This window comes from Aquarana catesbeiana, linkage group LG01 (assembly GCF_042186555.1).
Source record: "Aquarana catesbeiana isolate 2022-GZ linkage group LG01, ASM4218655v1, whole genome shotgun sequence".
NCBI classification, from domain to species: Eukaryota; Metazoa; Chordata; class Amphibia; order Anura; family Ranidae; genus Aquarana; species Aquarana catesbeiana.
This window is the reverse complement of record NC_133324.1, coordinates 352,085,943-352,099,596: the sequence shown is the minus strand read 5'-3', so window position 1 is coordinate 352,099,596 and position 13,654 is coordinate 352,085,943. Positions and strand designations below refer to the sequence as shown.

Below are 13,654 nucleotides of genomic sequence, written 5' to 3'. Positions count from 1 at the left end.
ATATTATTACAAAAAATCGCCAAATTGAAATATATGAAAGATATGATCTAAGTTCTGGAAGACAAAACCTCTAGTTTTCATAACCCATCTAAACAATTTGATATCAAGAATCGGGCAGATTATCTCAGACTGAGTTCACTGTACACATCTCCACCCTCCTCGCTGTCTCATCTGCTTCTCCCCACCCTACTCTTATTTCCCCCTTCACCCCCCCCCCCACAGGATGATGGGCTAACTCTGTGGTCACCATTAGCTGCAAACATATGTCGAAATATGTACATCTCCCACAGACTTTCATAGAAAAGTAGAGGATGGGGAGAGACAGCAGTAAAGAAGTGAGAGAGCAGGTGAGAGAGGGGGACAGATAAGGGCAGATACAGGGGCTTGCATAGGTAAAATATGATAGGGAAACAAGATGAGGATTAATATTGTGGACATCTGGTAAGACAATTGCTAGAAATAATCTAACAAAGAGATGAGCATGGAGAGAGAAGATTCGAGACGGCCAGTCATTTAGTTGTTTCACTTCTTCTTGTGTCTGTTTCCTTGTACATTTATAAACACATATTGCTATATATACATATATTCCTTTATTTATAGAGCTAAAACACACTTCTGTTCCTTCACTTCCCACCCAAGTCTATGTCTGTCACGAACATGGATGTTAATAAGAAACCACAAGTTACCAGAGAAAAGAAGCATATTCAAGGGGGGAGATAGGTGAAATGTCCTTATGTAGATGTGAGTTGATATTGCATGAACCATTGGGAATCAGTAACTGTACATTTAACAAGCCTATTCTTGTATTATGATTAGCTCTAGGCTATCTTTTTCCACATGAAGTCAACAGTTTTTAGTGATCACATATCAGAAAGAAAGATGTGTGATAGGGGAACCAATGCAGCTGGTTATCCCAAAGAAAAATGTCTACCACGTTTTTGCTTTAAGGCTCCATGCACACTGGCTTAAAAAAAACGTTGCTTCTACAGGAGTTTTGTGTTCTGCCTGTAGAAGCAGCTCAATGTTATCCTATGTGTCCATGCAGATTAGGATGTTTAGAGGCATAATTTGAGCTCAAAGTTTAGAGACAGGAAAAAAAAAACCTTCTGGTTCGCGTTTCTGATTGGAGCTCACTGGCAGAAAAAATGTAAAACTCTTCTAAAATCATCTAGGCTGTACAAAAAATGCTCTATATGAGCGTTTTTTACTCCCAAGAGAACAGACTAGTGTGCATGGAGCCTTAGACAACAAGAAAACCAGTTTGTATTTCAGAGGAAATAACTGTTATACAAAATTGATATACATTATTTAACAGCTAAAAAGGTGTTTTAAAGGCATTTTATGGATGTTGGTTCTCTGGACAATGAATGTAATTACTTTAGGAGTGTTCAACAATTCATACGTTTAATTTCAAAAGAACAATAATGGTAATTCCAAAGTACATAATGAAAAATACAGAGTACTATTTTACCTATATGAAAAACAACAGCCACAAATATATCGGCTCACATCCATAGTCCACACTACAGAAACATATTATCAAATTTTTCATACAGCCAGTTAGGCCAGTTAGTTGTACATACGAGCTTCAGGTAGTGTAAGAACAATTTGCACAGCAAGGTTTTTCAAAGCATTTGAAAGCTTAAAGAAGGTTTCTTGAAGCCTTTAAAGAAAACTTATGTTCCAGTTTAGTGATGTTAATGGAAATGCTGGCTGTTCCTTTAAACAAGCTACCATCAAGGTTCAAAAGGCTTTTAACACATTTCAAGTAGTGCTGAAGCTTGTTGAAAGCCTACTGAAGTCTGCTAGCAGCTTGTTTAAAGCTACTCTGCAACTAAAATAAAAATGTAAAGCAAAAGGGGAATTATTAAAACTGAAGTAGACAGAAGTTGGAGCAGGAACCAATCAGTGCAAGTACCATCCTTTGTGCTGATTAAAATAAATAAATAACCAAAGTCTTTAACATCTCTAAACTGGAGTTAAAGAGGTCGCAAACCTTCGAAAAAAAAAAAATACTCTGCAAGACAAAGGCATAATGAGCTAGCATGCATCGCATGCTAGCTCTTTATGAAATGCTTACCTTACAACGATGCCCTGCAGTGCTGCCCGCACTTTGCTTCCACGGCTGACATCTTTCAGTGGAGTTACTTCCGGGTTCGCGGACTCCGGCGCTGTGATTGGCTGGAGCTGCGATGAGGTCAATCGCGCGGGTGCCGCCAGTCACGGCACGGGCACTGAAGAAATGGCACGAGCAGCCATTTCTTCAGTGCGCATGCGCTGATGACGTCGGCAGCAGTGCATATAGTGAATATCTCCTAAACTGTGCAAGTTTAGGAGATATTTACAGTACCTACAGGTAAGCCTTATTATAGACTTACCTGTAGGTACAAGTGGTGTAACAGAGTTTACAACCACTTTAAAGGTGGCTTTAAATGCGTCAAAAAAGCTGACTGAAAGTTATCTAAATGTAAAAGTTTACTATAGACACTGTTTTTATACAAACTAAAGGGCATATGTAAAAGACCTGAACATTTACACAGATTGCCGTCTTAGATAAAAAACACATGTGGTGAATACTTTCAACAGACGTGTTGTACCAGTAATGTAACATGAACTAGTGCCAGCCTAGAATCAGTTTGTATACAATATATCTTTATGCAAAACTAATCCTTTTTATTCTTGGATGTACATTTATTTAGGTGAACACAGGTCCCACCCAGAGTCTATTAAAGCTGGTATACTATAATAAGCCCTTTTCAATCATTATTTATGGCTTTCAGTTACAGCCACCAGCTCCTTTGGCTAATGCAGCCGCCTCAGGAATTTGCCTGAAAACCCCTCGCAAAGCTTCAAGCTCTTGGTTCAGCTGTTGTATGCGACTACGCAGCTTCTCATTCTCAGCCATGAATTCTAGGGCTCGCTGCTGAGTTTCCATATTTCTGCGTTTGGCTTTGTCGCGGCTCTTGCGCACTGCAATATTGTTTCTCTCTCTACGTAGGCGGTACTCCAGACTGTCTTTACTCAGTAGCTTTTTTCCTTTGTGGCCTGGCTCTTTCATTGGAGAGGCAGGCAGCATCCCTGAGAGAGGTCCCTGTAGACAAAAAAAAAAAGAGGTTACAAAGAAGTTGCATTAGGAATTTTAAAAAGTTTTCATACCTAAGGGTTTCTGAACAATCAGGTAGAAATGGCCCATGGAAGATCACTTATTAAACTGACATGCACATCCTCTGGTCAGTGGTTTATCCACACAAACAAGCGTACAAACAAGTGTACTCCATGCTTTTAGAATTTTTTCATGAGATAAAGTTCTACAATAGCAACAGACTAATATACAAACTGGGGGTTGCTTCCTCGGCACAGACATCATTCGGAGAACACTTTGCTTTTTCACAAGGAATGCAAGGTGTCTTCTGATTTAGCAAGGTGGAGATTGCGATGTCACAGCCACGCCAATCTATCTCATCCAATCAGAGAATGCTTTGCATTCTTTGAGATAATGCAAAGTATGCTCTGAGAGGCGCTCATGACAAGCAAGTGATCCCCTGTGTTCACAAAGCAGCCTTGCAGCAAGGGACGGATCAGCCCGGTATGCCACATGCATGCTTACATTGGTTCAAGCAGGACCAATGTAAATATGCAAAAATATCCATACCTAAGCTTCAGCAATAAATGCAAGCAGTGTAAGTACTTGAATTTGACCTGGTATGAGCCTCCAGAAATCCTTGTACAGCTGAGCTAAAATGTGAAAGGAAGAAGCAGCATAAGGAGCCAATCAGTTCATGTGTTGATGACCTTGCTTAATGGGAGTTGCCTACATGATGCTGGCCATCAGATTAGGGACATCTAGCAGCAGAAAAAATTTTACAGGGGAAATCTCTGGATTGAAGGTGAACATTACAGAAAAGTTGTTTCTTTTATTTCATTAAAAAAAATCTTTTTAAGAGCAATTCATTTATCTTGTTATCTTTGGCTAGAGTTCTGCCTTTTACTGCCAAGAGAAATGAAATACAGGCATCTAAAGGTTCTTGTGTTGTCTCTCTGTCACCCGGGCCTGGTAGAGACAAGTTTCTATGCTTATACATGTTTGCAGGGCCGCCATCAGGGGGGGACAGCTGATACAACTGTAAGGGGCCCTGGGGCCTGAGGGGCCTGCCCGGGGCAGAAGAAGGTAGGAGCAGGTGAAGGGGAGCCGTATTAGGAAATACACAAACGATTTTGGCAGCTTCTGCTGCACTTTGTCATTGAGCTCAGACATCGAGCTCATTACTGCCACCTCTGGCTACTTTGTGCATGTGTACTCTTCGTGTGAGCTGCCTGTACTGTGTTATGTAGTGTGATCAGCTGCAACTCTTGTGTGTGTCTCAGCAACATGTCAGGTTTGTGAAAATGAGCTGGCACTGGGTAGGAAGACCTTCTTTACAAGTAGGGGCTGTGGAGGAAAGGGAGGGGGCTGTTTGTGTACAGGGAAGGACCAGAGCCTTGTGTGTTTACAGATCTGTGTATGTGGGGGGCTGACATATATACAGGTGTGTGTGAGGGGGGCTGACATATATACAGGTGTGTGGGGAGGAGGGGTGACATTTATACAGGTGTGTGTGTGTGTGTGGGGGGGGGGGGGGGCTGCCATATATACAGGAGTGAGGGGGGCTGACATATATACAGGAGTGAGGGGGGCTGACATATATACAGGTGTGAATGGGGCTGACATATATACAGGTGTGAGTGGGGCTGACATATATACAGGATTGAGGAGGGCTGAGTGCGTACAGGTGAGGTGGCTGGTGTGTGGATTTGTTGGGGTGGCCCGTGGCAAGCCCTGGGGAATGTTGGTGGTCAGGCTGAGGGGGGGGGGGGGGGCAGGCCTAAAGCTGTGTAAGGGGCCCAAACATTTCTGATGGCTGCCCTGCGTGTTTGTATAGGCATGGTCCACTGTTGTCACTACCAGAAATCAGGTCCATAGCGATAAGGTGCAGCCAATTCTGAAGTGAGTGCATGTAGACAGGAAGTGTCCAAAAGATGCTAACGGAAATCATCAGCACTGAGATACAAAGGATAAAAAAAAAATGAAGATGGTATTTTGAGGGAACAAAAACCTGCCAATCGTTTATGAAGCACAATGCTTTAGCAAACAAAGTGTTGAGCAATCAAGATCAAATTAACTTTATGATCACTGGGAGTACTGAATACAGAGCATACATTTATACAATACCAACTGCCTGAATATCTCCTATACCAGAAGAGTTCCCCACATTCCAGGACGCCAGGGGACTTGAGGAGAGCTCTGCATTTGTTTTTCATTCCAATGTCAGTTTAAGCAGTATAATATACTGGTGAACTTAAAGAGAGTATTGTGAATTCCGTTTGATTAAAAAATACAACAAAATTTAAAGTGTCTCCATATTATGTTGGCCAAAGTAACCAAAATGTTGCCTTGAGCTCAGCAGAACAGCTCAGAGGACTTATTTATAATTTACAGTATGATGTATATACAATATTTGTATATATGTATTTATGTTCTTTATGATGCCTCTGGCTTTTCCTATGGACAAACATGTGAGTTTGTTTTGATTACAAAATTTATTGAATCAAATTGCACTGAATGAAGTTGTATAAAAATGCATTAGGCAATATATCATGAAATAGTGTTTTCAAAATCCATGTCTTTCTAAGAGTTGCTTTAGTTCTCAATTAGAAGCAGGGCCAGACTGACACATACAGTACATATAGCATAGTAGAGATAGTGAATAACCCTACTGTATAACTCCTTTATATGCATGTTTATATGGCGCCAAACTGCCCAAGTCCCCACCCCACTTCTTCTGGGATAGAACAGGTACCCACCTGCTGGTGGTTGCATCCCTTGGCCATACTGTGCCAAACTTCTGGCCATAGGACCTTTTACAACATCCCTGGCCATAGGCCTGAATATTTAAAAAAAAAGAATGTCCACACAAGAGACATTCTCCGCACTTTACTTTAGCTTTTAAAGATGGTCGTGACTTCTAACATCACATAGACATATTGACAGAACTCTTCGGGCAGAATGTCATACACAGGAGCAAACATTCTGTAGCTGTTATTAGGGCTGTAATGTCAGCACATAATTTTGTAAGCCATCTTCCCTTTTCATCTCTTCTCCTTGGGAGCAACGCAAAGTTGGGACCACTTTGCCATGTATACTAAGTCCACAGCATTCAGCTTCTGTCACTGAGTCTATTCAAGGTGCTTTTACTTAGTATACCAGACTCTCTCTTTCTGTCCCATTCTATAACTTTGTGCAGGTGTACTAGTACTCACTTCAGAGGACACTGGCCTGAACTAAAAGGCCTTTTGCATCCTGCCCATGGTCCACAGACAACCATAAAAGACTCATTATGACTACAACTGGTCCTTGTAGATGTTAAACTACCTTACCCGGGGCTTCAGCACTGTTAAGGGCCTTTGGCAGTAGCTGACTACATATAAATAAGGGATTTTCACCTCCCACGGCCCAACTCACAAGGCTCCTCTCATCCTGGCATTTATATGGGCACTAAGCTCACCCACTACATCACTACAGGAAGGTTTCCTCTTAAAGGGGCCTAACTCCCAAATACATAATTCCCTCTACCACACTATACAGAACAGAGGAACAGGAACAGAGGAACAGTGCCACCTAGTAGCAGACAAACGAACTGCACCTGCTATCATGCTTCCTGTTCAATACTTTATTAAGGCTGGGTTCACACCTATGCAAATTGGATGTGGGGAAAGCCCTTGACAGGAGATTGTGACCGGCTCTCTATGGAGCTGGTTCACATATCTCCGTTGTGGCTGCGGAGCGGCTTGCACAGGAACGCTGTGCGTATTTGGGTCCGTTTCAGGGCCGAATTCAGGCAAAAATTTGTCCCTCATTCGTCCCTGAAATGGAGAACAGTAACGCACCGGATCCCTGCTGTGAGCCGCATCCGTCAGAGGTGTGAACTCAGCCTTAGACCAAATATTGTGGGTAATTGAGCTCAATAGTCATTTTCTATAGAACATATTTGTTTTTTAAATCCCCTCTACCCCATATAATTGGTTAATTGTGACTTAAAATATATCTGAAAACCAAAACTTTGTTTTTGGAGATTGGTAAGCTTTCTCTTTACTTACTGTGCCATAAAAAACATCAGTAGGCAAGAGAAAACCTTTCTGATTGAAATTTTCTCCCAAACTGGTCAAAGACTCATAGATTTTCGAACAAACATCCATATGAAAATTCTCAGTAAATTTAATGAATGTTGTTTCAAAGTACTGCAAATTTAATTTGCTTATAACATTAGATTTTGGAGTGAATTTTCCCGAATGAAAACCACATACATTACTAGAAATTTGTTTGTTTGAGAAAAATTTCCTTCCTGCTACCTTCTAAATGTTCTCGTCAGTGTGGTCAAAAACAAACGTCGCTTTGACCCCACTAATGATCAGAATATTGAACGAACATTCTTAAAATTAAAATATTTTAAATGGATTCTACTAGTTTAGACAGCTGTCACCACAAGTGTCCCCATTGCATGATTTCAAAGTGTTCAGGATCCTTTAGGATAGTTCTGGGATTTTGGAAGGGCAGGACTAACAGACAATGCCCAGACTAGCTAGTGGCAGAACGAATGTGCAGTTAGAAGACTGACATACTGTACCAAACAACCAATAGGAATCAAGTGATGGTAACACAGGATTTCAGCATGTTAAAGGTAATAGTTTACTGAAACAGCGGGGAGAGAGGCTTGTAGGATGTTTCAAGGCTGGTATGGTGGGTACAGTGGAGAGAGGTAGAGGGAAGCATGGCCAAATGGACACAGCTTATTAGGTACAGAATCCGCCCACCACCTGCTGTGAATTACAGGAGCAAGAGCGGACCTGATGGGGATCTAGTGTCTCAGCTTCCCCATCAGGCTTCCCCCATTGCAGCTTCACTGTTGCTGGAGGCAAGGAGTGGGTAACTGGAGTTAAAGCAAGTCAGGATTTGGTGAGCATGCTCCAGAGACTTGTTATTGCACTGGCAGTTTTGTGAGACAATTCGGGTCACATTCCACGGTGTTTGCCTACACACGTGTTATGTTATTATAGGTGTCAGGGATTGCTACAGTACTGGTTAAAAATTACCTTCCATGGGTAAAAGCTATATAAATATATACAGTATACCGTATATATTTTTTAACATTATAATGCAGGACTTAGGTAAGAGATGAACCTGAAAAGAGTCTTGTTGGCCAAGGGAGAGTTGTTTTTTTATAAGCAACAGGTGGGTGGTCAACTGAATCAAAGGCATCAGAAAGGTGTAATAGTGTGAGTAAGATGTAGTGGTCAATGGTTTTAGCAGTTAGTCAGAGTGTATGGGGCCAAGAAAGCTGCTGTCAGTGAGATAAAAACAAGATTGTGGACTAAGCATTCTTGAAGACTAAAGGTAAATAGGATTAGGTAGATGGGTCTCAAGTTGTTGTTGGGGCCTTTTTAGGTTTGGGGTGACCAGTGCATGTTATAGAGAGGAGGGGAAGAGGCAAGTAGAGAGGGAGAGATTGACAATGTGAGTCAGCAAGCATAGAATAGAGCAAGATCCTCATTGGAGTCGTTGTGAGGAAAAAGGGGCAGGCGGTTAGGTGGGTGTCTGAGAAGACTTTGGCACCCTTCTTTATAGTAACAGGGTTAAAAGTGGAAAGTATTGAATGTGGAGGTAGAAAAGTTAAGGTAAGAAGAGTTAGGTGGGCAGATATCTGGATAGTGGATATTTTTTTGTGAATTGCATTTACAGGCACTCCCCGGGTTACAAACAAGATAAGGTCTGTAGGTTTGTTCTTAAGTTGAATCTGTTTGTAAGTCGTAACAGGTACATTTTTTAAGTGTAGCTTCAGCCAAAAAAACTATTTTTAAGCTTTTTGGATAGCATAGGGAAGGGTTAACACCCCTGTAATGTTTGTTTTGCTGTCTATGCCCCTGTTTAGACGATTTCACCTCACTTCCTGTCCCAATCACAATTGGATTTTGAAAATTTTGGTTTGTTGTGGAAACAATCCTTCGTGATAAAGCATTAGTGGAGGTACCTTTTTCCCATAATAACTCTTACAGGAGTGAATTCCTCTTCCTAGGGGTAGATTTCCTTTCACTTCCTGTTGTCTCCCTCCGTTTGTAAGTAGGAGTCGTTTGTAAGTCGGATGTTTGTAACTAGGGGACCGCCTGTATCTTGTTTTTTAAATGATTGGTAATGTGCTGGGCAGTAAATGAGTTGGTTGGTGGAGGCCGTGGGGGATGAAGTAGACAGTTAAAGTTTAAAAAGAGTATACAAGGACTGGATGAAATTATGTTAGTAGGAGTGGTTAAATAGGTCAGTGTCAGCACAGAGTTATTGTTTAGGCGGGCAGACTTATACTGAGTAATGGGAGATTTAGTTTATGCCATAATATCCTTAGAGCAGGGCTATGTCTGTTGAGATTTCTGGTGTCATCAGTGGTGGTTGAGCCTAAATCTGTGTGTAATGAGTGGAGCAAGTGTGTCCCATGGGGATTAAAGTGTGCTGTTGTAGACAGAAGTGGCCAGATCAGGCAGAAAAAAAATCATCTGGTTCGTGTTTTTGATTGGAGCTTGGAGGCAGAAAAAATGTAAAACTCTCCTAAACTTGTCTAAACTTTGTACAAAAAATGCTCTATATGAGCGTTTTTTCCTCCCAAGAGAACAGATTTGTTTTTAAGCCCAGTGTGCCTGGAGCCTTATGCCGTGTACACACGATCGGATTTTCCGACGGGAAATGTTGGATGTGAGCTTGTTGGCGATAAGTCCGACCGTGTGCTCCATCGGACATTTGTTGTCGGACTTTCCGCCAACAAATGTTGGTTAGCATGCTCTCAAATTTTCCGCCAACAAATGTGTGTTGTCGGACTTTCCGATGGTGTGTACACAAGTCCGTCGGACAAAAGTCCAAAGTACAAACATGCATGCTCGGAATCAAGGAAAAGCCGGAAGCACTCGGTCTTGTAAAACTAGCATTCGTAATTGTTGGTCAACACCCTTCGAACAAAATTCCACGGATTTGTTGTCGGAAAGTCAGATCATGTGTACGAGGCTTTAGAGTTTCAAAAGATTCTACAGATAACTGCTAGTTGCAGGGAAAGGTGGCTGAGGACAGGGAAAGAGTGAAACTGATAAGGTTGTGATCAGAGAGAAGAAAAGGGATGCTGTAGAGGCTACAAGGAGCACCCAGGCTGGAGAATACAGAGTCAAGGGTGTTATCATCAGAGCAAGCAGGTGTGTGTGTCTATTGTGGAAGGTCAAAAGATGAGGATAAGTTGAGATGTAGCCGGGTTTACATTAACAAGGATGTTATAGCCACAAAGAATGATAGTGGGGATTTTAGAAGAGAGAAAGTAGGTTAGCCAGGCAGAGAAGTCATCAAGGAAATGTAACACCAATCCAATAATTTAGAATAACTATAGAAAACAATGAAAGCAGAGAGCCAAAAGATAAGAGAGATAGAAAAGGAAGTGAAGGAAGAACTTGAAAAGTGCTCAGTGGGGGGAGAAAGAAACAATCTCCTCCTCCCATTTGTACACTGGATCTGGGTGAATGAGTGCAGAGGAGGCCACTATGGGAGAGGGCAGCTTTAGAAGCAGAGTCAGATTCCTGAAGCCAGGTTTCAGTAAAAGCATTCCAGAAAGCACATGGTTCTTGGTAGGGGAGTAATAACAAATTGAGTGGATTGCGGTTCCTGTCTTGCACTTTAGGCAATGTACACTTACTCAGTGTGGTACCCCACTCAATTCCTGCTGGATGAAAGGGCAAATAAGAACCTGCGGGGGGGAAAAATAGCTACATAATATTCTCCCCTTCCCCAACTTCCATAATGTGCAGGTGAAGTCATTCCCCCATCGAAGAGATACCAAGGAAGCTGCTCCTGTGTGCACATTAGCCTGGTACAAGCCTGCGGCCATGTGCTAAGGACCAGAGTCGCTCCAGACTGGTCCAGAAGTGAGCTGACATTGGGACCCCTGTTACTGTATCACTGGTACTTGTGAGAGGACACTGCTGCCATTAACCTGTTGCTGCTAACAGGACTGGCCATCTAACTAGCAGCTTTATCAAGTCGCTTCTCACACCTACAGTATTTACTTCTAGAGTGGAGAAGGGTATTCCTGTCTGCTTCCAGAGGATTGATCTGCAGCTGACTAATGACATTGAAGCCCTCCTGGTTCAGCTGAGAGTGACAGATGCCAACCCAGGGAGTTCAAGTCAGGTCACTTCGACAGAAGGAACTGCTCAGCCAGCACCTGTGGCTATGATAGGTCTGAATTTATTGCTGCTCTGGGAGACTTTGCGGCAAAGTTCCAGAAGAATAACCCAATGTACCCTGGATCTGGGTACAGGAAAACTGACGGCCTTTTCAGGGAAATAGCCAGTGCCTTTCATTGAGGACAATTTTGAGGAGTGGCTAGAGCAAGCCACACAAGCCTTGGATGAATGGGACATCCCTGAGGCCCAGAAAAAAACAGAATCACTGAAAGTTTAAGAGGGATTGCCTAAGAGGTTATTTGTAACCTGGAATTCAGCAAACAGGATTGTACTGCCTATAATTACTTACTTACTTACTTATGCTTCAAGGTGTGTTTGGGAGAGCAGAGAAGGCCTCCAACCTCATGTACCAGTTTGAACATACTTACCAAAATGAGGAGGGGAAACTTTCAGAATACATGGCTTCACAAGATAATGCATCAGCTGCTGCTGAAGAAAAGTATAGACCACAGAACTGTAGATGGTGTGAAAGGTTTTAAGGGCAGCTCAAACCCTAGATCCTATCACGATTTAGCTGAAAACTCAAGGGGATGGTGGAATCTTGCAGTATCCTGAATTAATCAGGACTGTACAAGAAGTGGAAGCCATGCTGGAGAAAAAAAAGAATAGCACAAGATCAGAACCTGTTGCTGGAGTCAGGGGAGTTTGTGCAGTCAGTGTGACCCAGAGAGCTTTTGAAAACCCAGATGACCCAACTGATGAAGATGATGACTTTACTGGCGACCAAAATTGTGACATCACCTAAAGAGAGTGTTCCAGGGCTCAGTCAGTCTTCAAACTCTAAGGCTGGTTCTGCTGAGAAGCAAGAAGTCAAGCGATTTGCTTCAACTGCGGAGAAGTGGTACACTACAGATGAGTATGCACAAGCCCACTTAAGCCTGAAAGCCAGCACCAAGAGCGAACCAAGTGCCCATCTCCAACAACCAGATCCAATTCTAAAGAAACAAACAATTGACAATGGTGGCCTAAAGCCTCACAGTGGACTCCCTATGCTGTTTCTGAGAGACTGTCCAACTCACTCTCTTTGACCTCGGGTATGCAGCCCCTGAAGGGCAATGCACACCAATCTCCCAGAACTCAATTCAGACACAACGTAAAACGGCAGCCAGACAAGAAAGGGGTGCAAATACAGACCCCAAGACCTGCTTGCCCCACTGTTCCAAGCAAAATCCCTGACAATTTAGTAGAGCCATCCCCAACTGTACCAGTTCAAGTAGAAGGCATCTACTGTAGAAGACCCTACTGGACACAACAGCACAGGTGACTGCAGTATCAGGACTTCTACTACAAATACCTAAAGCATATACCCCTACAGAAGTTGGAAGTGCTGAAAATTTGGGGTCTTGGAACCCAGATTTTCCCCTATGAAGAATATGTACTGATCAAATTGGCTTTTGACCCCTCTGTAGTTGGGCAATCAGAGATATTTAATATATTAGACATTGTGTGCCCTCATCCACCTGGAGCCAACAAGAGTTCCCTGATAGTAGGAATAAATACCATTCTCATCAGGAGACTAAGACTACTCATTCCCCTTGTCTCCAAGCCTGACATGTAGTCTGAGAGTGTACACCCCACGCTATGACAATTGTATCTGAGAATGGTTCAAAAACAGGAAGCCACAGTGGAAGGAGTGGAGAAGTTGTGGTGACTAGACAGAGATGAGAAGATACTGCAGCCAGGGGAAGTGGCATGTCTATGAGCTACAGTCATGTTCAACTGAGATCAGCCAGAGACTTTTGTTGTCTTTGAAGTTGATTCTCAGGGACGCACACGCGGGCGGAGTTGATCCCTAAAGTAGTGTCGACTAGGGCCTTACAATGAAGTCATGGCAAGATTCCTGTCAGTGTTCACAACATTACTGACTCTCCAATGAAGTTACTGGACGAATGCTGATCAGGCAAGTAAATACAGCTACTCCAGTCTCACCATCTGATCTGGAGGAAAGAGAGCAGTGGACAAAATCCCAGTAGAAAGATTCTACTCGCGGAACGCCCCACTTTCACCCAAAATGGAGGGAGAGAGCAAAAGCCCAACTCTTGAAATGGCAAGAGATGTTCTCCAAAAACAACTTCACTGTGGGATGCGAGTTGAAACGAGTTGAAACGAGAGAGTCACAAAGTTCTTATGCCTCTCCCAGAAGAATGGCTCCCTAAGGATGTGTATCGACTACAGAACACTTAACCAGAGAACTATTCCTGATCAATACACTACCCCATGGATAGAAGATGCTCTTCAATGGCTGTCCAGAGTGATGTGGTTCAGTGTGCTAGACCTAAAGAGTGGGTACTATCAAGTTCCCATGCATCAAGGAAACAGAGAAAGAACAGCCTTTATCTGCCCACAGGGATTC

The 13,654-nt window shown here is 42.7% G+C and overlaps 1 protein-coding gene across 1 annotated transcript in view; it reads right to left on the bottom strand.

The window, feature by feature from the left end:
• Positions 1–1,377: 1,377 nt before the first annotated feature.
• Positions 1,378–13,654, bottom strand: part of CEBPE (CCAAT enhancer binding protein epsilon) — a 38,740-nt gene continuing 26,463 nt past the window's right edge. Inside the window, exon 3 of the mRNA XM_073632707.1 lies at positions 1,378–3,091. Within this exon, the coding sequence (XP_073488808.1) occupies positions 2,777–3,091 (315 nt within the window). The 3' untranslated portion in view covers positions 1,378–2,776. The remainder of the gene's footprint in view (positions 3,092–13,654) is intronic.